This window comes from Dunckerocampus dactyliophorus, chromosome 11 (genome assembly GCF_027744805.1).
Source record: "Dunckerocampus dactyliophorus isolate RoL2022-P2 chromosome 11, RoL_Ddac_1.1, whole genome shotgun sequence".
NCBI classification, from domain to species: domain Eukaryota; kingdom Metazoa; phylum Chordata; class Actinopteri; order Syngnathiformes; family Syngnathidae; genus Dunckerocampus; species Dunckerocampus dactyliophorus.
Window position 1 is genome coordinate 9,591,645 of NC_072829.1, and position 24,869 is coordinate 9,616,513.

At 40.7% G+C, this 24,869-nt stretch overlaps 1 protein-coding gene across 8 annotated transcripts in view; it reads left to right on the plus strand.

Annotated features, from left to right (window-relative positions):
- diaph2 (diaphanous-related formin 2) overlaps window positions 1-24,869 on the plus strand; it is a 471,153-nt gene that overhangs the window by 115,800 nt on the left and 330,484 nt on the right. For all 8 annotated transcript variants that reach the window (XR_008572894.1, XR_008572895.1, XM_054792014.1 and 5 more), the window contains one exon: window positions 8,386-8,525. Coding sequence is in view for 6 of the 8 variants with exons in the window: in XM_054792014.1 (XP_054647989.1) it covers window positions 8,386-8,525 (140 nt within the window). In the remaining 2 variants the exon portion in view is untranslated. The remainder of the gene's footprint in view (window positions 1-8,385; window positions 8,526-24,869) is intronic.

Below are 24,869 nucleotides of genomic sequence, written 5' to 3' on the forward strand. Positions count from 1 at the left end.
GACCTTCTGCGCACCCTGATGCAAACGCACTCACACAAATATTGGGCTTCTCATCAACAATAATCTTGATTTAACTATTATTAGGTTAACTCGCAACTTTCAGTGTGTTGTCAGCTTTCTTGACGACGACCTGCTGTGTGCCTGCTGACACATGTGGCAAACTGGCGTGTGATGTCACCATTTACGCCCCCTTTTTAATGATGATGAAAACAAATTAGCTACAATGGCCACTTACACTCCCACCAAATCACGTTATAATTAACAACTTCACAAAACGTATTTAAACATGATTTCACAACTGGTGTTAGTCACCAAAATAAGTCATGTCTGACTTGAGCGTTTCACCTTTGAACATAGCGGAGATAAATCAGTCATCCATCCAATCCGTCCATTTTCTTAAGTAAAAGCACTAGCTTTTGAATGGGTCGTTGAATAATTGAGGGTTAATTGGCTGATGCCTTACGCTCTCCAACTATCTTACGCCCTTCAGTAACATTTTAAGCTGTCATACAAGATAACAAATCTGAAACATGCAGTATAAAAACAGTAAAACACACAGCCTTGAATTACAAATAATGATTGCCTCACACATCTTTTTTTTTTGTTTTTGTTTTTACATTTTCCCTTGTCACACAGGCGTAAAAAGTTAACCCCTGTAAAACGTAAAAAATAAGCCAGCTACTTTTACGCAGCTAAAAAGTGAGGCATATGGGGACGCTGGTGTCTTACAGCTTTGATGTCTTACTGCATGTGACTTACTTTGTTGCCTGAAAGCCAACGAAAAAGCACAACACCGTTAAATTGGTTTGGATCATGCTAGCATACATGTAATACAGATGTCATCGGTGTTTTATAATCATTAGAAAAATGGCCAATGACTTATGGACAATTAGTTGCCCGTGCAGCCGCAAAAACGTTTTGAAATACAAAATACATGAATTAGTTTTGTTTTAATCTTAAATTCCACACCACCATGACATATCGTGCTTCTCCTAAATGTTTATACCATTGGCTGTATCGGTGGTGCAGTATCAAACAGTAACATTGCTGCATTGAAGGTCAACCAGGAGCGGGATTAAAGCCAAAGAAGCTTGCTGACGGGGTCTATTGGTGTGCCCTCTCCTTGGCCACATCTGGGTCGCAGCCATGTTTGTTTGTGTGCTCTGCTTTTTTTGCGTGTTTTTGCCAAAAGCTTGAACTGTCTCGATTGCAGGTCAGGGCAAATTGAAAGTGTGAAAGTAAAAATGGAGTATAAGCAAGTACTGTTGGGAGGTGGTGTCAGCTCTTATGGTTCAAGGTGGAAGTATCGCAGATTGTTTACCCTTGATCTGGTGTTGACTTTGAGAAGTGAAAGGTTCAAGTAAAAGAGGTGAAAGGTTCAAGTAAAGATAGATGAATTCTACATGACTAACATGTTTACATCACTGGAGTTAATAATAACACACTACATTTGTTCACAAATCCTTACCATGACTGAGGGAAATGCTTCACAAACACACTATTTATCGGAATTTTCTATTTATAATTCAGCTTTATACAAAGATAAATAGTGTTATTATGGGGGCTGAAAGGATGTTTTTATGGAAGCTTGAAAGTAGTATCTTATTTTTATTTATTTTTTGCTTGTCTGCTTGATGAGTAAATTCTAGGTAAACAAACACTTAGAAGTATGTTGCCTCATGTCAGCAAAAATGTTTGTCTTCCAATGACGTTTGGGTTAGATCAAGGGTGGATTGTTGTGAAAAAAATTAGATAGATAGATATAACAAATACATAAATACAGAGTTGATCACTTCACATTCATCCAGCCAGCAATTTTCTATGCCACTTATCCTCACTAGGGTCGCAGGTATGCTGGAGCCTATCCCAGCTGACTTTGGGTGAGAGGCGGGGAACACCCTGGACTGGTCGCCAGCCAATCGCATGGCACATATAGACAAACATTCACACGCACATTCAAACCTATGGACAATTTAGAGTCGCCAGTTAACCTAGCGTTTATGTTTTTAGAATGTGGGAGGAAACTGGAGTACCCGGAGAAAACACAAGCACGCACGGGGAGAACATGCAAACTCCACACAGAGATGCCCAATGGAGATTCGAAGCCAGAACTTCCACATCTCCTGACTGTGCGGCCAACATGCTAACCACTCGGTCACCGTGCGGCCACTTCAAATTCAATAATACATAATAAGTTACAGGAAAACTGCACTTTTTTTGGAATGTTGCCCATCATCCACAATCTTGATATGAAATAAGCACATACTTCCGTGCGTTCTAAAAAGAGAAAATGAGTTAGCATGTGGGAGCTAACAATGCACATCATGGGCCCCACCTATTTTGACTATCAAGCCCTAAAAAAACCCCTAAAAAAACACCAACAATGTTCCATTTACATACTGTAACTGACCTATTAACCTATTAACCAAGCTACAGCGATATTGTTATTGTAACAGCTTACAGGAAGAGCTGTATTTTCTGGCCGAGTAACACAACGCCTCGCCTCAAGCCTCAAGCCACTTCTGAGCGGCTACTGCTGCAGGCTGTGTTGTTTGACTTTTGAAAAGTTAACGCTGGGTTATATATCATGCCTCGCACGTTTATTGTAGAAGGTTGTGGCAATAAGCGGAAAAGTTTCCACACACTAAACAACGAGACAGACTAAAGCAGTGGATACTACTGGCTGTCAACTTATCGCTACAAAGACTCAGCATGATGCTGGTTTGCTGTCAGCATTTTTTGCCTGAGGACCATGCTAATTTACCAGCTCAACAGGGATCACAATTCTTGTACTGAAAGACGCAGCCATCCCAATGAGAGCGGACATTGGAAGTGACTTTCATTATACTGTTATCCATGAAACATTTAGCACTAGCGCTAAGGGGATAAGGGGGCGTCTTACCTGATGACCTGTAGCTCATCCTCCATATATTCAGGCTCATCAGATAAGGTTCTGGTTCCTCATTTGTCATGAAGTCTGCCATGATTAGTAATAGCAACCTGACATGCTGTTTCTATGCTGCTGTTGTTGACGGAAGTAGTGTCACTTCCTGTCGGCTATGTGAAAACAATGCGCCTTCGAAAGAAGTTCTGGTAATGTTTAAAATGATCAAAATAAGGCAAAATGCTGTCAGTATTACTTGTTATCATGAATGTACCTGTTAATGCATGATCACAGCATATACTGTATATAAAATGATAAAACATTAGAGGGCTTTATAGTCAGTATAGGCGGGCCCCGTGACATGCAATGTTAGCTCCCCCATGCTAACTTGTTTTCGCTCTTTAGAACGCACAGAAAAGGGAAAGAAATATATGTCCATGTTTCATAAGGATTGTGGATGATGGGCAAAATTCCCCCAAAAGTGCAGTTTTCCTTTAAGAAGTCCAGTCCTGTGTGTGTGTTAGGACACGCCATATATGTGTTTGTGTGAGATAACTTGCTGCTTGTGTGGCAATTGCTTCACAACACTTTGTTTTTTTTTAATAAATAGGGATGGAAGTATTTACTATCTTAATGTTTGTGCTTGTGTCTAACGAGAGACCTATGGGATGAGCAACAACATATGCACAAACAGCACTTATATATAGAAAATGAACCCTGCAATGTGCGTTGCTGTGTCTTTTCCTCTTTTTGGGTCGTGCCGAGCGTGTCTCGACTGGACACCAGCCTGATTATCGGGAGAAAAACAATGTTGGCGGTTGGCTAATTACATCTGCGTTATCGTGAGCCGCTTGGCCATAACAAACCAAGGCACCGTGTAAATTTTCCAACCACACAACAAGCAAGAGGCAATTAAACAGCGAAAGAAGAACGTAGCGGAGATAGTCACCTAGACGGAGCGACAGAACTGTCAGCCCGATAAAAAAGATTGCTAAAAAACCAGAATGATTGCAGAAAGGTGGGGAAGGGAGAAAGTGGTAGTCTGCTGGGAAATCCCCCCACTGAGCTGGGGGCCCTTTGCCCCCTCCCGGTGGCGAGATGAAATGTCTTATCTGCCGGCCGCAGGACCCTGTCCTTTAAGTAGGGCTCGGCAAAAGTCATTGTCCAGCCTGCCAGCTTCTCAACTGATCCATGTTCCCGTTGACCTTTAGCACCACTGCCACTAACACACGGCCAAGTTTAGATTGTGCTAAATGTGCTAAAAATTGCTTGTTAATTTTATGTGTGTGTGTGTGTTGTTTGTTGAATCAACACGTCTTGTATTACTTCCAGTTTCTCACTCTGTTGTGACTCTTCATGAGTGGAGTTTGGTACTGCCTCTGCGTATGTGGTGTAGTTTTAAGGTGGAATTATGCAGCAGTGAAGTCATTACTCTGGTCTGTTATGGGAACATAATGTATTCAATGACGACACAGGAGGCGAGAAAATCAAGTCATCCAAGTTTATTAATGAATAAACTTAAAAAAACAAACATTTGAACTCCTCGCATGTCCCAAACTGACAAAATAAGCACGTCCTGATGCGCCGACGGATACAAATAGAAGGGCGGTGAGGTGAACAACCAACCCTATCCAGGGCCGTCGTCCTGTCACCCCGCCACTACACCATAACAAGTAAACACACTATTAAAACCCTAAACTGAAAACAAGACAGCCAGTCACACCAGGACAAACAAGAAACTAAAACTAACAGAAGAAAAAACCCAGGCTGCTGCTCAGTGTCACACCAGCAGCCGGAGGGAAGCAGCCGAGTGGCCCAGGAGCATGACGAGCAGGTGGAGACGAGCCTGCAGCGGACAAAGCGGCACGAGCAGAGCAGGGAGCAGAGAGCCACAGACCAGAACACACCTGCACAGATTTATGGGTTCCAGAGATGGCAGAGCCAATCAGCTGCTTCCTACAAAAAAAATAAACACAAAAAGATCAAGCACATAAAAAAAATAGTGCTCATACATAACACTGTCCTTCTGAAGGCATTTTGATTAATTTTGGCTGGTGCGAGCTTCCATCCATCTATCTTCTATGGCGCTTATCCTCACTAGGGTTGCAGGGGTATGCTGGAGACTCTCACAGCTGACTTCGGGCGAGAGGCGGGGTACACCCTGGACTGGTCATCAGTCAATCGCAGGGCACATATATACAACCAACCATTCACACATTCATTGCGATGGACAATTAACATAACATGCATGTTTCTGGAATGTGGTAGGAAACCGCAGTACCCGCAGAAAACCCACACACGCACGGGGAGAACATGTAAACTCCACACAGAAATGCCCAACGGAGATTCGAACTCCGGGGCGAGCTTTTGACGTGAAATTCTAAATGGAATATTTTTGTAGTTAAGAGCATAGCTGTCACGCACGAGTAGCAGTGATGTCGGAGGTTACGGCCACAACGGTAGCTCGTGTTCTTATTAGGGATTACTGTGCCTGCTGTGAGGTAATTCAACACTGAATGACCGTGAAGTGGCAAGGGACAACTGTATACAACAGGTGCTCATATTTGCAAACCTTTTTGCTCCTCAACTTGCTCCATTTTTACTTTTGGTATGGTGGATTTTTTTGACGCTTCCACAAGAAGGAATGACGAAGAAAAGCTGACCAATCACAGCTCTAGATTTTTTTTTTGGAGGTGCACGTCAAGCTCTCCCAGAGGGTTTGGAGGGAGCAGAGCAGAGCCAGTCGGCGTCGCTCATGCTAGTGATGTCGCACTGGAGCACAATTTAGGCCTTAGTGTTGATGAAAAAGTACCAAGTAAAAAGAAACATACTGGCATCACACCTGCTGCTGTGTTGTGCAATGTTGTGCACTTGGTAATAAATGACCATGTGGTGAAAGAGAGCTGTGTTTTCCTTTGCACTTTCTCATGCACTCCAAATCATCAATCATCATCAATCATATGTCATTGTAAATTATGCACAGGTGTTGCTGTGCATGTGTGTTTAGCTTTTGTTTTGACTTTTTTTTTTGGTGCTGTTTTTGCAACATAAAAATTGATTGTTTTTAAGGTTTAAGTTAACTTGTGTGAAAGGGTGACAGTTTGACCCTGGAACAGATTTTTTTACATTATTTTAATGCAAAATGTTTGTCCTCAGATATCCCACTGCATGCCTAAAAGATATACATGTTTTTTTTTTTAGTGTTGTTAGAAAACTGCACACATGCATATCTTTGAAAGTGAGATGGAAACGTAAGAATAGAAGAGGCAGAGACCATCAGCAGCATCCAGGCCAGACACATTGTCGCCATCTGGTTGTTCCAGTAAGCTGACAGAGAAGCTGAATAATGCATCCATCAGTCTGCCTGAGTGTGCCGAGCATTGGGCAACTGAGCGCTGCTGCCAGCTTGTTATAGGCTCATTACAGGTGAAGATGACATGTTGGGGTGCGCTTGCCTTGGCATTGTCTCCCCGCCCTGCCCTCCGCAGATAGCACCACGCTCTGTCACGCCCCACACTATACAGACTGTGATCGAGGGTAGGGGGATTGAATGAGACTCAATCCTGCCCCTAACCCACGAAAATGAAATTGACAGACTCCCTAAAGTAATTGGTCCCAACTCTATGTTCTTTGGCAGGAAATACTGTTATCGACAAATAGGGGATTCGATAAGGGACAGGAGATGAGGCTCTCAGCAGTGGTCTAAAGGCTGTGCGTGTGTCCACTACTGTTGAACTTACAGCGTCCCATATACTGTAACTGCCCTGCATGGTGTGTGCACGCTCTTTGAGTCTTCTTTCTTTACATTCTTCTTGTAATTTCACTGTTGCTGACCGGTTTTTGTCCGCCTTCAGAGGAAAAGTCTATTTCCCAGTAGCCGCCGTCCTTCTCCTCGGATTGTATTTCTTGTAATGTTGATATGGTCCCAGGACTCCTTTTATTTGGGATAGGGTCATGACAAAGTGGTTTACAGTCAGTGTTTTGTTTCCAAAGGTTAGACGGAGCCTGTGGTGAAGGCTTGGCTTTCTGGTCACAGATGAAACGGTAGTAGGAAATGAGTTTCGATGATCTGTAACTTTGTGTCGCCCTGCATGTGCTCAAAATGGTTTTAGACAAATAGGCGAATGGACAATAACTTAAGGCCAATAAGTTGCTAAGTCTCACCAGTGCCCCTGCAAAGACATTTTGTTCAGTTCATTATTATTTTATTTCAATATGAAGTTTTTGTTTTTTTAATATTGTTGAAGCCGGCCTGAATCGTCCACTTTTTAAAATTTAATTCATAGTGACTTAACAGCCTCCAATTTCAAGCATTCTTCATTGTAAAAGCCTCAACTTAATCTAGTTTGTTGCACACCCCAATAAAAGCACCTCCGAGTCCCAAAGGTAGAACTGTGTGTGCACTGACCCTTCCTGCAGATCGCTACTCTGCTGCATGTTTCTTTTTTTATCGATTTGGTCCCCAATGTAATGATTGCACCTACTTTTTTCCTTCCCCTCCCTGGGTAACAGCCAAGCTGGAGAACCTACTATTTTTCCGCTAGTACACCACATATATTGCTGTTTTACAGTGATAAGGCAATGGTGAAGTCGTCTTGTAGTGCTATAGTATACGTTATGTATTCTAGCGATACAACTACCAATTATTTTCCTAGATGGTCCAAATCAGTATTAACCAAACACAAAAAGTTAGTGGTTTGGTCCGCGGCATGTTAGAAAATAGGCAAAAATGTCGATCACTGTTTTCCAAAGTATAGGCTGATATGTGTGAATATCTTGTTTTGCCTAAAGCATGGATGCCTAAGGACATAAACAAAATATTCATAGGATATTTACATTTTTCAATTAAAAACAAACTATTAATCCAATACTAAAATAGTTGTCCATTAATTGGCTTCGATTAATCATCGATTCATCGCTAATTGTTGCAGCTCTAATGCATTCTCGATGTGCATATTGGAGACACAAAGTGGCAGTTAAATGTTAATGTACTATGCAAGGCCACTCCAGGTTTTGGCTTCTAAAAACAATTACCTGGTGTTGATTGTGCTTTTCAGGAGAGCAGCAGGCATCTCTTTTCCTGAAAAATAAATGATCCATCTCACTACTTCCAAAAGTGCCTATTAGCGCAGCTCACATTGTTGGGAAAGCAGCAGTTGATGGATCAACATAGTGCAGATGATTTTGCTAAGACCAGTATTTTGTCTATTTATTTTTTTCTGCACGGTACCTTGATTTGATGCGTGTAGTTTGTTCATGTAGTGAAATAAAAATACATTTGCATGCATTTTTTTTTTTGTAGAGTTGTTGAATATTGAGTCGAGGAAAGCCAAAAACTGAATAGTCAGTCAGTAGCTTCAAAGTGATATGTACTTGGTGTTAAGAGAACGTGTGTATATTGCAATGAACAACAAACTTGTCCTTATTTTATTCAGAGGAACTCAAGGTGTTATGGCATCATAATCTAAGTGTCTTGCTTTTATATATTTTTTTGCTTTCAGGGAGGACTGAGGAACAGCAAGCATGAATGTACGCTTTCGTCCCAGGAGTACGTCCATGAGCTTCGTTCAGGTATCACTGAAGAAAAGCTGCTCAATTGCCTGGAGTCACTCCGGGTGTCTCTCACCAGTAACCCTGTCAGGTTAGTACCTCAAGACTGGGATTCGTCTTAGTATTTGCATGTAGTGTTTAGTTTTTGTGTGCGTCTAGACTGCAGTGGATTCACTGGCAGCGATTCTAAACTGGTGGGACCCTGTTTCAGTGGGTCGCAGGTCTTTTCCTGGTAGGGATGTGATGTTCGCCAATGAGTCGAGTGAACGATGAAACTCATTCACAGTTATGAGTTGTTCGCTTGCGGGATGTTCTTATTAGCAAATCTCCGTAAATTGGAATAAGGTGCAAAATGTATTTGATTCCAGGAGTTGAAAAAGTCAGGAAGTATTTACAGACCATTTTTTTGAGAGCGTGAACCAATAGATTACAATATTGAACTTTTTTTCAAATGTTATGAGATACCTGAATTTAGCGTTTCTAAAGGCTGGCAATTGTAATCATCCAAATTGTTAAGAAAATAAGAGATACATTCTGGAAATATTTCACTCTGTGTGAATGTATGACCAATTTGGGTCACCCCTTGTCATTCGGTGGTGATGGTGCGTCCCGCAGCAAAACAGTTGAGAACCACCGGTACAAGGCATCAAAAAAGCTAAAACCATTGAATACAGTCATCCCTTGCTACGTCACCGTTCGCTGCCTCGCGCAGTTTTTATTTTAGTGCCATTTTGCATACTTTTCTTTTTACAGCGAGCAGTGTGACTCTGAGCTCTGTATGTTTGCAAGTTTTCTCCGCGACAAAACCCACAATGAAACATTCTGCACCCAAAAGGAAGAGGAAAATACTAACCATCGCACAAAAAGTTGGACTTCCAAAAAGTTGGAAGGTAGAAGTTACGTGGCTGTGGGGCACCATTACGGAATAAATGAATCTTTGCTTCCACAAGACTGCAGCAATATGTTTTAACAAGGATGCAAAAATGCTCATAGATTGATCATTAACATGCAAACAAAGGTTTGAACTGAGAGTGTTTAAACAAAAGAGGAATGTGAGAAAACATCTAAGAAAAGTATATAAACTTACCCCCCCCACCATAAACGAGGGAACACTGTATCTAAAATTGATTGCTTGCCAGGTTTCAGCATATCTTACAAGACTCATGTTGAGTCCTTTTACTGTCTTATTTTTTATACTTTCATGACAGTTAAGAAAAAAAGTGTCAGTCTTAATGCCCACCACATCATCAAACATCAAACTACACGATTGATTGTTTTTTTTTTTAATTATACAACACAAAAAAAGTTTCTAAATTTGAACTGTCAACTGAAGTTAAACCAGTCCAGGGTGTACCCCGCCTGTCGCCCGAAGTCAGCTGGGATAGGCTCCAGCATGCCCCCGCGACCCTAATGAGGATGAAGCGGTATAGAAAATGGATGGATGGATGGAACTGAAGTTAAAGTATATAATAGGGATGCTCGATAATATCGATATTATTACCGATATTATTGGCCCGATATTGGCATAAAAATCAGTATCAGGGTTTTCCCTATGATGAGAACTGATTTAAAAACTGTATATAGGCCTATGGGCTCTCGCACTGGCCGTCGTCGAAGCATCCAGTGCGGCCACTACGTGGAAATACTTCACTTCGTCACATCCTGTGTTATTCCTCTTAGTCAGAACTGGGCTTCGATGTGATGAAATCATGGAAGTGGGTTGTGTTGCCGGCGCATATAACATTAGCCAACTCGTTAGCTTGTAGCGGCACCGGTACGACCTCTTTATTGTCACTGCTGTCAGTCGACATTTTTAGCCACGTCGAGGGTCACCAAATGTGGAGATGCGATTCACAGTGTGACAGGAGTCAAGGTAGGTGGCACCAATCAGTTTACTCTCCACTCAACTCAACAACAAGCAACAATTCTTTAGCAACAGCTCAGTGGCTAAAACAACCTCATGACCCGGAAACAGAAGTATCCTCGGTGAATGTCTAAAACGGTATTGTGGGTCACCACAATGTGTTAATTCCACGACAGGAGATATGTGATGTTACACATATCCGTATCGGTTGATGTCATAAATTGAAAGTCGGACAATATTGCCATATCGGATATCGGCAAAAAAGCCTATATCAGACATTCCTAGTATATAAGAAATCCCATTATATCTTGGATCACTTTTTAAACTGATTCAAATGAATTAGCATAATTTATCACCGTGGAAAAGCATGCATTTGTTGTCCACAACGTGTCATTCACGTGATCTTATACTAAGTATACTATACTTCCATTAAAACAACATAATGCTCTCATTTGTGTGGAAATGTTAGGCAGTGTGTAGCAGGTGAACGTGTTTATCATCATTATGAGTCTGTCATTGTTGAAGCTGAAAATGTACACTCTCTGTTGCTCATTAATGCATTTTAAATCTGAAATCCAAATATTTTATTTTTTTTCTGAGCTCCAGGTGTCATTAAAGACCCTTTTTTACTGTGTTTTCTTCTTGTTACCAAACATCTGACTTTCTCCGCTCGAAATGGGCTCCTCGGTTTTTATTTTTGGTCCCACTAGCGCTCGGGGACACTCTTATTTACCAAGCAGCCTGCTGTTGAGGACATGTTATCCTAATGCAAATCAATGAGCGGTGCATGTGAAATAAATGCTCGTCGCATGAGTGACGAGAAGTACAACACCACACAATGTTCCCATTGTAACAATTATGCTATCTTAATGTTTGTACCAGTAAACATTATATGGCGAGGATAAAATAGCTCTGGCATTGATGTGTTCTCATTGAAGACCATTAGCTTTAATAACAGTTAAAAAAAAGGAGTGAGTAATTCAACCACTCCAGTCTATTAATTAGACGTGTCAGCATATGTAATTAACATTTCTTATTGTGTTCTACTCTCACTTTCACTGCTTTGCAGGTACTAATGGTGAGCATTAATTAGTGTTCCACTAGACTGTACTGTACAATATTGCTGCTTTCTCAACCAAGAAATCGTAGGTGGTAGTCATTATAGCATACACTCACACACAAATGAATTGGAGTTGATTTTTTTATAAATAAAAACTCATTGGTTCATAAAGAATGGATCCCCAGACAGATTTTTAAAGCTCAACATGAATGCACCTTGAATATATTGTATATTAAAAAAGCCATGTCTAATTATCTCTCCGGTGTCGGCAGGGCAGTGAAGTTAACCCCCCTCTGGCCCTCCCTCCTTGTGGGGGAGTCAAGTCAGCCTTCCCACACAGAAAAGGCCAGCTGGCGCCGAGGGGGTTGTAAGTGAGGCCTGGTTTGCCCTGTGGGTGTTTTTCAATGAGTGAAACTTTGACCGGCAAGCATGTCAGGGACCCGGGCATTATGAAGGAATCACCTCATATGGATCGCGAGGGTCCGCGGGTGAACAAGAGACATCATTGGGCGGCCTCTCTTGTCCATTTTTGTTGGGCTCTTTCCACTCACTGTAAGCTGTTACGTTTCACCATGAAAAAACTAATTTTGGAGGCTATGTTGAAGTTTATTCATGATTAGACCACGTGATGTAAAGACGCCGGGCCCCAATTAGACTCTATTTGCAGTTTGAATAAATAAAAGCCGGACCTTAAACAGATGCCTAAAGTAAATAAAAGGTAGTGTCACTAGGTGGGTGTGATTATCTTTACTATGAGATATACTACCAGGACTAGAATATAAAATAATACACATTACTTTGTAGTATATCATGTTTTCATTACATACAATAATTTATTTCTGCAAAAATTATCAGAATAAATATGGACTGTATTTGATCACATATCCTTGCCCCAGTTAAACTCCAGGTGCATTTTCCACTTGAATAAATAAACGGCAGACGTCAAGTAGACCCCTGCATTTTTCCTTTCATGTACAAACAACAGGTGGTGTCATGGGTGGCTGTAATTATCCTTACTATGACTAATACCGCCATTTGTTGTAATAGATGCTGTTAGGACAACACACGCTGCCTGCAAAGCAGACATGGCATCTGTAAAGCTGACGTTTATGGTGAAGTTTAGAGAGAACATATTGCAGATTTTATTAAATATCAATATGTATTTGTGGAAAACTGTTAATATACAGTATAATTCTATGATATTAGCATTATGAGATACTTTTGCATGGATAAAAGCTTATAAACGACGTGCCGAAGTTCCACGCCAGCAACACACAACCTGGATCATCATGGAGTTTGTAATATTTAGGGCTTGGAGCATCACAACTCCTTATTAATATGAATGGGCTTGATTGCCATGGATCACAGCACACTTTTGTTTGTTTAGTTACTCCCCTATTCCGCCTCCTCTATGTTAATGTAGCCTTATATGGCGTGTTAGCACAAACAAACTAGTGTGAGACATTCTTGCCTATATTAGTGCAGTCATGCTCCTCTTAGTCCCAAATTAGTTTAATTACTGTATTGAAAAAAAATCCAAGAAAGTTATCTTGTTTCGATGCATACTCTATTAAAAGGGACTGTCTATATTTTAACTGAAACCAGAAATGCATACTGTTGCAACATGACATTTACATGTGCTCATCATCGGCATGGATGCCATTCATTTTGACTATATATATATATATATATATATATATATATATATATATATATATATATAAACAACTTATTATTATTTTTTTTTTTGGCAATTTTGGGGGTTTTTCTTAGGGTCGACACAGGGTCGACATTCTACAAAGAAGCTCAAATATATGCATAATATGCGGTGGTGAAGGTTTTCACCAAGTCTTTTAACTTGACAAGGTCAAGTCGTATCAAACTCTTGTTGACAGAGATCATAATTGACTGCAGCTGATAGTTTCTCTTTGGCAGCATGAAAAGAATAACAGCATTCAAAACTGGAAAGTCTACAGAACTCAGTGAATACCTAAGAAGAAGAAGAATTGTAGTTGGGGAAGGCTTTTGGAGCCATTGCTAACGAAAAAAAAAATCGCGGTTTTCTCTGTTGATAAACAAATTAAGTGAATATTCATACATGCAGCATTTTTGTACATGGGACAACAACAACAAAGAAGTAAATGATATAGTAGCTGCAACAACCCTAAAAGTATAGGGAAGCTATTATGTTAACTAATTGGATTTTACAGTGTAGGAACGAGAAGGAAGTCCAAGTACTCGCTGTGAAGAAACAAACAAACAAACAAAAAAACTATACACTCCTGGTCAAAATTGTAAGACCAGTTTAAATTGCAGTTTGCAGCGTTGGATCTTAAGGAGGTTCTAAGTAAAGCTTCAAAATGCAAAATGAAGAAATGGGAGTGAGACAAAAAATGTTTGAGTAAGCAATTTAACAAGCATTAAATTGAAAATAGGCTGTTCATCAGCTAATCAAACATTTAAGACCATAGCTAAAAAAACAAACAAAATTACCCTAAAATAGAAAAACAAGGTTAAAAAAAGGACTCACTAATGAGTAGCTGTGCCATTCTTTTTAATCACCTCAAAAATTGGTTCGGGTGTGCTTGGTTTCCATGAGGCTAGTGGGAATGTTACTCCAGGTGGTGAAAATGGCTTCATGGAGGACATCAACTGTCTGGAACTGATGTCCATTTTTGGAAACTTCCCTTGCCATCCTTCCCCAAATGTTCTCAATTGGATTTAAATCAGGGGAACACGCAGGATGGTCCAAAGAAGTGAGGTTATTCCTCTTGAGGAAGTCCTTTGTCAGGAGAGCATCGTGAAGTGCAGCCATATCTCTTAAAAAAGCCAGTCATTCAGTCATGAGGGATGCCCCCTGCAACATCTCCACATAGCCATCTGCCGTTTTACACCCCTGCACAAGTTGAAGCTCCATTGTTCCATTGAAGGAAAAAGCACTCCAGATCATGATGGTGCCCCCTCCACTGTGCCGTGTGGAAATCATTGCATTGTTGCATGTTTTTTCTCATCAGAGAATCAAACTTTCTTCCAGCTTGCAATGTGCCATGTTCGGTGCTCTTGTAGTGACAACCTTCATTGTCATGGCCCATGTCTTGACGGACAGCTTGTGAGATTCTTCGGCCCAGGGCCGGTGACAATTTTTTGGGTACACCAATTGACCTTTTTGGGTCTACCAATTGACTTTTTTGTTTCATAATCCTCAGGATCGTTTAAGAAGTTTAAAATGTCTTACTGCGTGCAGCCTCAGCAGCAATGGCGCGCTGCGAGAGGCCTTGCTTATGCAGCCAACAAAGCTTTTTTGCCTTTGCCTTTGTCTTCAAGAGATCATGACAGTGTGAATACCTGACAGAACATGACATTGAATCCACATTTTTGCCAAGATTTGGGCTTTTAAAGGCTGTGGTCTTAAACTTGATGAATAGTTGACAGTTGATGAATGGCCTATTTGACTTTCATGGTTCTTTGGAATAAATCGCGTACTAAAAAAAAAAAATTGTCTCCTTTTGCATTTTGAAGCTCTACTCAGAACCTCTTTAAGCTTCAACAGTGCAAAATGTAAATTCTTGCAATTTTTCAACGAGTCTTTTTTTTTTTTAACAGTGAGTGCTTAGCTTAGTATTGGACTTTCTTCTCGTTCCTACACTTTAAAATCCAATTAGTTAACCTTATTAAAAAAAAACAAACAAACAAAAAACAACAACATACAAACCGATTGCCTTGAAAAAACGAAGTAAATGTAACTTTCTAGCCATAGTGGACCATAATAGATGTTTACGTCTTACTTGGTACACTCAAGTGAGAGGAACTTTTTTTGAGTTGAGAGTGCTATTGGATTTTACAGTGTATGATGTTTGGGTCACCTGCTAATTTGCTCCCGCAGGCCTGTGTTTGTCTAATAGTTTAATTGGCAAGGCTGCACACCTGTTTGGCAGCACAGGTGGCCGCAGGGCCCATTGTGCTCAGGGCTTTATCTCTTAGGCAGTCCCACACAGGTGTGTGGCATGCAGCCTCCACAGATCCATGCACAGATGGCATTGCCTGAAGCGGCAAATGCCTACTGTTTCCACTCTCTTCAACTGCGGCAGTGTTTTTCCTCCCTCTTCTTTTTTGTTTAACCCCAAGTACAATTATCTCTCTTGTAATTCTATACTCTGTTTTTTATTTTGTCATTTTGGATACGCGCTTCTTAATTTAGAAGTGCTAGTTATTGCGTTTCTTAATCCACTGATAAGATGCTTACGATTAAAAGTTCTTTCTTTCTGGTTGATGGGAATTGTAATTGTTTTAGGACTTGTGCAGAGAGATTAAAAGACGAGCAAAAGCCAAGCCCATAACATAGCATCATGCCATTTATAAACAGTGTAGCCTCGGTTAGCGACCACCCCAGTTAGCGTGTTTTTCGGTTAACGTTGAAAATTTACCCACAGTTGTGTCTCTGTTAGCGTACAATATGGCGTGTGTCTTGTGTTACTAATTCACTCTGTGAGTCCATCTGTATTCTGTATGTATTTTAAACAGAACATGTCCTTCCTTGTTAGCATTCTATTAGCAAAATGGCAACCGGAACCGTAAGTCAGCTATGTTGCATCGCCCGTCTATGATGTCATCAGCGGGTGACTCTCAAAAATGGTCAAGACAAAACACATATTTATAGTTTTATAATTATAGTTTTACATGCATTAAACAATTCAATTTGTCTATCACTTTTGACTTTACTTTCTACAATAGACATATACATATACTGTACAGGTTTCCATTTTAAATACTTCACTTAGTAAAGAGCCATTGATTCCAACTGTCAAAGGTCGGTATTTTTTCATATAGCTTCACTAGAAATTCACTGTTAATATTCAAGACATGCTACTCGGAAAGGCGAGTGCATTAAACTGTATTCAACCCCATTATGGAATCGGTCAGGATATAATATAACCTCGTGTTTGACATGCAAAATCACCGAAGCAGACACTGGCAGTGCTTGGTTTCAAGCTATGCAAAGAGCATCAGCTGGAACTGTGTGGGTCAGCGGTCCCACGGGAGGCCGACTAAAGGACTGAAATCTAATACGGGGCAAATATCGGGGCTTCCGATAACAACCTCCCCACCTACTTCGTGTAAAATAATTCTGCTCTCTTACTTAGACACAGATAATGTCATAGTTGGTGGCAATTTTGTGTATTTCCTTTAAATACACACATGATACAGTGTTCCCTCGTTTATCGGGGGAATAGGTTCCTAAAATGAGTGAAATCCGCAAAGTAGCCAACTTAATTTTTTTACAAGTATTATTATCTATGTTTTGAAGTTGTCAAACCCCTCACCATACACTTTATACACTTTTCTTAGACAGGCATTAACATTAACACTCTCAAAGTTAAAATTCGTTGAAATTTAATGATCAACCTACTATGTTGGATACAAGAAATTATTCTGTGACTCGCGCATATTTCACTCCTCTGACACTCCTCAACTGATAGCCTCTTTGTCCTGGCGCCGCTCCGCTGAAGCGTTTTTGTATCTTTGTTCAAACATATTGCTGCTGTTGTCGTATTTCCCCCCTCCTCATCCTCCTCCTTGAGGCGAAGGTTCATTTATTCCATAATGGCGCCCTACAGCCGCAGCTTCTACCTTATTTCAGCACATCCAGAAGTCAAACCTTTTGAGCGATGGTTGGATTCCTCTGCCTTTTCGGGTGCAGAACATTTCGTTGACTGCGTGGGTTTTGTCGGGGAGAAAACTTGCATTCAGAGTCTCACGGTTAGCTGCTGCTGCTTCTTCTTCTATTGTTTATTGGCGGTTAGCAAGCAGCTCACATGGTTCGCTAGTTTGCTGGTGATGACCATAGACAGCACTAAGGCGATTGATTGACAATGGTCTACAGCCAATCAGGACGCAGAAGACAACGGGTGGTGCAGACAGAAGAGAGAGAGACAGCCACCTTGCGCTACCACACTCAACTTTCAACAATGCAATTCTTCTTAAAGGGCCAGGATCGGCCTGTAACGGCATTTATGCACTGTAAAAAAATATTTTAAAAAACACTAAAATTGCACACAAAAAAAATACGGGAAACAGCGAAAAAAATTCCCAGAATTCCACACCTATAATGACAACATAAGAAAATTTGAAATGTTTGCAAATTAATAAAAAAAATAATAATAAAAAACCCTAATAAATGCCACATATGTAAGTAAGTATTCACAGCCTTTTCTCAATACTATGTTAATGCGCCTTTTGGCAGCCATTACAGCCTCACGTCTTTTTGAATATGATGCCACAACCTTGGCACACCAGTCTTTGGGCAGTCTCACTCATTTCTCTTTGCAGCACCTCTCAAGATCCACCAGGTTGGATGGGAAGTATATGTGTACAGCCATTTTCACATCTCTCCAGAGATGTTCAATCAGTTCAATTCAAGTCTGGGGTCTGGCTGGGCCACTCAACGACTTTCACAGAGTTTATATCTTGGCTGTTTGCGTAGGATCATTGTCCTGCTGAAAGACGCCCTGTTGAGGTCAAGAGCGCTCTGGAGCAGGTTTTCATCCTGACTGTTTCTGTACTTAAATGCATTCATCTTTCCCTGTGTCGTGACTATTCTCCCGGTTCCTGCTGCTGAGAATCATGCCCACAGCATAACGCTGCCAATACCTGCGTGCTTCACTATAAGGATTGCTCCCGGCCAAGTGATGTAAAATGCCTCCTAACATGACGCCTGGCATTCAGTACATACTTAATGTATTTGATATTAATAGTGGACGTAAACTCAGCTATCAGCCATTCCTGTGACTGCTAACGATATGAGGCCGATGACGAACGCCCATCTCCTCTGATTGCTCAGTTTAGACGACTGCCAGATAAGCAGAAACAATGCATTTCATAGCATTACTATATCTACTTTAGTGCCAATTTAATAACTTTTTTTTAACATTATCTTCAAAATGCATCAATGTATGTGACACTTATGACAAAAAGTGGCATCTTTCCCCCAAAAATGTAAACTGTAACATGATCATATTATTTGTTGGACTTAAAGAAGAAAGAAGTCAGTCTTTCAAATCTACTTCTGCATGAAATGTACATAGCAAGTGTTATTTGTTAAATTCATTCATTCATTCATTATTTTTCAAGCCCTTAAAAGGCCAGGGCCCGTACTCACAAAGCAGCCTAAGTCTAAAAATAGCTCTTTTTAATTCTAAGTTTGGAAGATTTTTCTTAGAATTTTTACTTGCTAAGACAAGCGTCTTAGGCCTTAAATCAGTGGTGTCAAACATACAGCGGGCGGGCCAAATTAAACCCTGCCAACGGGTTTGATTCGGCCCGCGAGATGATTTTGTAAAGTACAAAAATGAGATGCAATTTTTCAATAAAAGAAACTGCTACTCTAATTGTGTCCACTGGATAGCGCAATAGCAATTGTGTTAAGCAAGCAAACTGTTTATACCGGAACAGTGCAAGTAGGTCAAGCAAGCGCATGTGTGTTTTGTTCGTGCTATTTAATACGGCTTCTACTTTTAACATTATGTGCTTCGGCACCCTAATTGCCCCAATATGTCTTTGTCAAAAAAGAGAAAAGTTGACGGAGAGCGCAGAGTGTTCCAAGAAAAATGGTCATTCTCCTATGTATTCATGGACGTGAATGGGAAAGCTGGTTTGGTGTGTTCACAGCATGTTGCAGTGCTGAAAGAATATAACCTTCGTCGCCGCTATGTGAGTCTTCATACTGTCTTCATACCAGTCTTCATATGACAACTTTGAAGGACTTTTGTCTTTTGGCGGGTCTGAAGAAACAGCAGTCAATGTTTACTCCCAGCCGTGTCATCAGTGACGCTGCAGTGGAAGCTAGCGACCTCATCCATCTATTTTCTATGCCACTTATCCTCATTAGTAGTGTCACGGGGGTATGCTGGAGCCTATCCCAGCTGACTTTGGGCGAGAGGCGGGCTAGCTACCTCAATGCTAATGAAATAACTGTGGCTTCAAAACCATTTAGTGAGGGTGAATTTGTAAAAACATGCATGATGAAGGCAGCGGAGATTGTGTGCCGTGAAAAGTGTCAGGCCTGATGAGAAACACGGTTGCAGACAGGATTTCCGGTCTTTCGGTGGATTTGGACCGCCAGTTAAAGCACAAAGTGATCTCATTTATCGCGTTTTCATATCTTTGTGAGCACGTTGTCTCTGTAATGAGCATAAATAAAACAAAGCTGCAGTCAAGGCTCACGCACAAGCACTTGAATCACATCCTGAAGTTGGCTGCCACTCAGGATGTGACGCCTGATATTGACGCGCTGTTGAAAGCGAAAAGATGCCAGGTATCAGGAGTCAAATAAACAATGCAACCCAACTTAAAGTGCTGCATGAGGCGCCCTGATGTAGTTCTGCGAACTGTGCTATACCTTTGTGATATACTTCTGTGAATCAGTAGAGGCATTGTGTGTTCAAATAAGTTTCAAATAACTTGAGGTGTTTTATGATTTAATATTGATGTTGTGCTTGTACTCTTTTGGACACAATATCCTCAGGCTCCAGCTTTATGTTTATATGTTTTTATGTTGATCTGCTATTGGTTTTAATTGATTTTATTTGATTTGTATATTTAACCTATTCTTCATTAGTGACTCTTTGGTTCTTGCACTTGACTGGGGAGCAGGATTTCATCGACATTTCTGCCTGAGAAAGGACACCCTGATATACATGTAGTTCTGTGATCTGTGATAGAGTTCTGTGAATCACTGAGGCATTGTGTGTTTGTGTGTTCTTTTACCTCAGAATTTTCAAAAAACCTGAAGTGTTTTTATAATTAACAGTAATGTTGTGCTTTTGGACTGTGTTAAACAAATAAAACAATCTGAAGTTAAAGTATATAACTTAAAAAAGAACTTCAGATTGAATAATGGTATATAATATATACCATGATTTTACCGGTCTGGCCCACTTTGGAATATATTTTCCTCCATCTGGCCCCTGATCCTAAAATGAGTTTGACACCCCTGCGTAAAAGGAATAATTTGGATTTTTTGACATGACGTTGTATGACATCCCCATCAGCAGTGTAGTGCATCAATAGTGATTACACCCCACTTCGTTCCATGAGCGGAGTTCTGGTCGGATTTCGGTTAGTTGCTGGGGTCACTTAAGTAAAGACTTGTTTTGGCTTCTCAAAACAATATGCGTTCAAAAGAGTAACACATTTGCGTCACAAAAAAAAAGTCAAACCTCTCAGTCGCTCGGCGTTATTTTCTCTTTGTCCGTATCACTACGCTCTCGCCTGTCCATTGTTGTGTGTGTGTTCCACAGCGGATGAAGACTGCTGCCATGAGCGAGTCTCCCCTCGCAGCAGTCTCCATCCGCGCATGCGACACTGTGGAACACACACACACACAACAATGGACAGGCGAGAGCGCGGAGTGATACGAACAGAGAGAAAATAATGCCAAATAATGCAAAAAACTTGAACACACGCCAGCATTATGTTTCTTACACACTATGTCTACAATATGAAATATGAATGCGGATGCTGTTACTTTTCATGTCAAGTGCAGGTGTAATTAAATGTTGGAGTTGTACAGCACGTGAATATTTATGTCATGGTTCTTAAACACGAGCATGGTTTGCTTGTAAACATGGATAAGCATATAAAGATGGTCAAAGAATAGGACTTTTGTTTGTCTTTGTTCACTCCACTCGTTCTGTTTGCATGTTGGTATCACCACATTTGCTATGGAAATGAGAACATGTGGACAAATAAACTGGTGGTGTCGACATATTTACACAAATACATCCATTATGAAAGCAAACACAGAGGCGGTCATGGCTTTTTTTTTTTTTTTTTTCTTATTTGCCCAACATTATGTTTTAAGTTAGGAAAGAAGGTGATTTTGGGGGCTAATAACAACTGATGGAGGTCACTTGTCGATCAAAAGTAAACAAACTGTAGTCAAAATGGTTTTCTTTTATAATTAAATCAAATACAAATGCTAAATTGCTCATCCTTCCTTCTCACAGGTTACACAACATTCCCAAGATAGAATAGCTATACTGTCTAATAAACTGCATTTATTTACCAACGCAAATATTAGTTCCATTACCTGCTACCTGAAGACTGTGACAGCACCATCATGGCAAAGTTGCATAAACAAAGTGGATTTCCACCGCCTTGCTTCCTCAGCCATGACGCCAGGTCTTCTGTCTTTTGTTGTCCTCGTCTCTCTTTTGCTTCTCTCACTTGTGGATCACAAACACAGTCGACTCTGCATTGTTATTCTGCACTTCAGTGCGTCGCTTTGTGCTCGCTTCCTTTTATGCTGCAAGGAAATATTGAAAGCTCAATTCGGGCACTGTTGTATGCACCTGTACAAGTAGACACAACAGTAAAAATATCATGGTAGAAATTGCAGTTTTTGAAGAAAAATGCATGGATTCTAAGAAATACCGTAGTGAGTACACAGAATGTCAAAACAATGTTGGCATCGCTATCTGATTTGACACATGCTAGTGGGGCGGGTCCCCCTGGGCTGAGGGTTCGCTGAGGGGTCAGGTGCACACTTAATTTAGGAATTGTAAGTTGTTGCAGTTGTTATCTAAGCTCATTTTATTCGTCTATTTTGATGATCAGGGGATTGTATGCAGAATGCTGGTGCCAAACAACGCATACAGCAGTTTGTACAAATACAAATAAATACATGTTATCGGGTTCTCAATGATATTTATATTCAGCGGGGGCATGGGAAAAAAAATGCTGTCCCCGAGGGTGGGCGTGAACAAATCAGGGCATGACAGAAAATAATGATATGACCACTCTGGTTAAAGGGCACAACTCTGATTGAACTTTATCACACATACCTGTATTTGTCTTCATTGATTTTCCCAGACTGTAATGACTGGCCTCGATTGAAACCTCTTTCCTGCGTTCTAAGGCGGTTTTTAACATTAGAGCCCAGAGGATAGGAAATAACAACCCTATAGTCACTTTTGCACTTGTCTTACCCAATATAGTACACATAATAAGAGAAAATAAGACATATAAGACAAATAAAACATACAATATACTCACACATTAGCATTGGGAAAGTTCTTTGTTATTGTTTTTTTTTTTTATTATTCCTGTTCTTTACAGTACTTCCTGCGGTGGCTCGTGACTCATCAGTGTAACATGACTGACATGAGTGACCAGTGTAGAATACTACACATCACAACCTTTTTGAATGTGTCTTCTGATTGCCTTATTATTTGTTTTTTAGTTCAGTCTGCTTAAATATGCATGTTTTCACTGATAATAGGCCATATTCAACCACAAAATAGCGATGATTATTCATATATTGTGGAAAAACCATGACAGAGTGAAGCCGCACAAATTTGAAGTGCAAAATGGCGAAGGATTACTGCACAGTGCGTGCTGTTCTTCTTAGTCAGATATGTTTAAAAATGGATCGGACATGAAGATGACACACATTTTGATCTTCTGTTAAATTTGCACACAAATAAATAAATAAATAAATAGATGTTGCAGCTACAATATGTCATTATAATAGCATAACATAACAAACATAAATGTTTTTGGTGCTGTGATTCCTCCTAGCATTTACCTTGTAACTTATAGATTTGTATGTTAAGGACATTTGATTAACAGTGGGGGATGTTGCTGTTGCTAATTTAGTCACTGATCAAAGTATAAATACCTCAGCCTAACTTAACTATTGGCCTTGGGCTAAAAGTATCTCCGATTTAGTCGAGGAGCCTCTTGCGACTCAGGCAGTCAGTACAAATGGCTTTAATACGCAAAGCGTGGTTATTTCAAATCATTGTCAAAAAGGTGTTATAAATCATCGACTTATGCCCCTTTACCGTCAAGAAATTGCTCCATGCATTTTGTGTTTATTGACAGTGGGGTAGGCTGGAAACAAGCGATGCTAATGGCATCATCTTGGCTATGACCACACAGCCACCATCCCATCCTGCACACACACCGCTTCTCTCTTCCTTAGACAAACAGGCTCATCTGCACTGGATCATTTGCCGTCTCCTGGTACGCTGTGGTTTATAGGCAATTATCTCTTGCGATCCATTATCGATTACGGTGTTATCTTTCTTGCATTGCTCAATTTTGGCCCTGCGAACACAGGCAGCTTGCAAGAGGGTGTCTGGATACAAACAACCCAGTGATGGGAACTCTAGTGAAGATGGATGCGTGTTCATTTGCTCCTAAATGGGTGTTCGTTTAGATTCAAACTGTATTCAATGTCAGGGAGGGCCACGGCGGGGTTGCGCGCCTCTCTTTTGTGGGGAATTAAGAAACAGTACACGAGTCAATTTGTCCAAATGTGTCGAACCCCTGACATTGTTTTGAATGACCGATTCTCACCAGGGTTTACCCAAAGGTGCATGTTTGATTCAAAGGCTATCCACACGGACACGTTTTCAGGTCAAAACGGCAACGTTTTTAATCGTTTTAGCCTTTCATCCAGACGGAAACAGCGTTCTGGGTGCACAGAAAATGATGACGTTACCGACCCGTCGCCGTCACATGACCATAAGTGAGCTTTGACGACATATCTGAATATTTCGACTGGCATGACTCATCCCAGTCGACATTTTCCTGATATTGTGTTGTCTTTTACTCCAAAATTACTCGCAGAAGTAATTGCACTTCGTCGTAAGTTTAGATGACCATCTGAAAGCGGAAGATGACAGACTTATGCGCATGTGTTCTTTCTTCTTCTATAGTTTGGTGCGTCATGTGGTTGCGTCTGTGTGTCTGTTTACAGCGCCACACGTAGGTATGCTTTGTGTATTACATTGTTTTCACCCAGTGATCCGTTCCTGTGTGGATACAACCATTTACTAATCCGGCACAGTGTGGACGCAAATTTGGCTAACTTTTCAAGTGTGATGTTAGCCTCAGCACATATTGCTACACGATCTTCAACAATCTTTTTGTGATTAAGGAAGCCGTAGTCACTGATGCAATTCCAATTGGATTATTAATGTAGGATATTTTTATGACACCCTTATTTCGTTTACACAATTAGATGAGATGTGGCAAGCGTCACTCTTATTTTGAAGGCCAGAAGTGTGTTTTGTGTGTGTTGAAAATGCCCATCTGCGGTTAATAAATGTGCCTCTCGTCTTTTTTCACTCAGATATTGCACGTCGTCAGCGACGGTAAAACACAACTCGGACAAAACATACTCATTCAGCCTGAGTCGCACACACACAGCCGCACTAGCATGCTCTGCTAAATGAAGCTAATCCTGCTAGCTTCCATTTCCGCTCTGTAAGAGGAGTTTCCACCAACTTTCACCGTTTTAGGTCGCCATTTCGACATGTTTAGTTCGGGAGGGGGCGGTTTAGTGTTTGTGATGAGATTTTAGCACGATTTAGCAGTCCGCCGGGGAAATACTTCCCCATAAAAACATTCCTTCTCCTCCCGCTGACAGCATTTCATTAACAGTATGTCCATTTCTGCGATACCCCGCATTTAACAATAAATTCTGGTTTTATTGTCCAATTCCA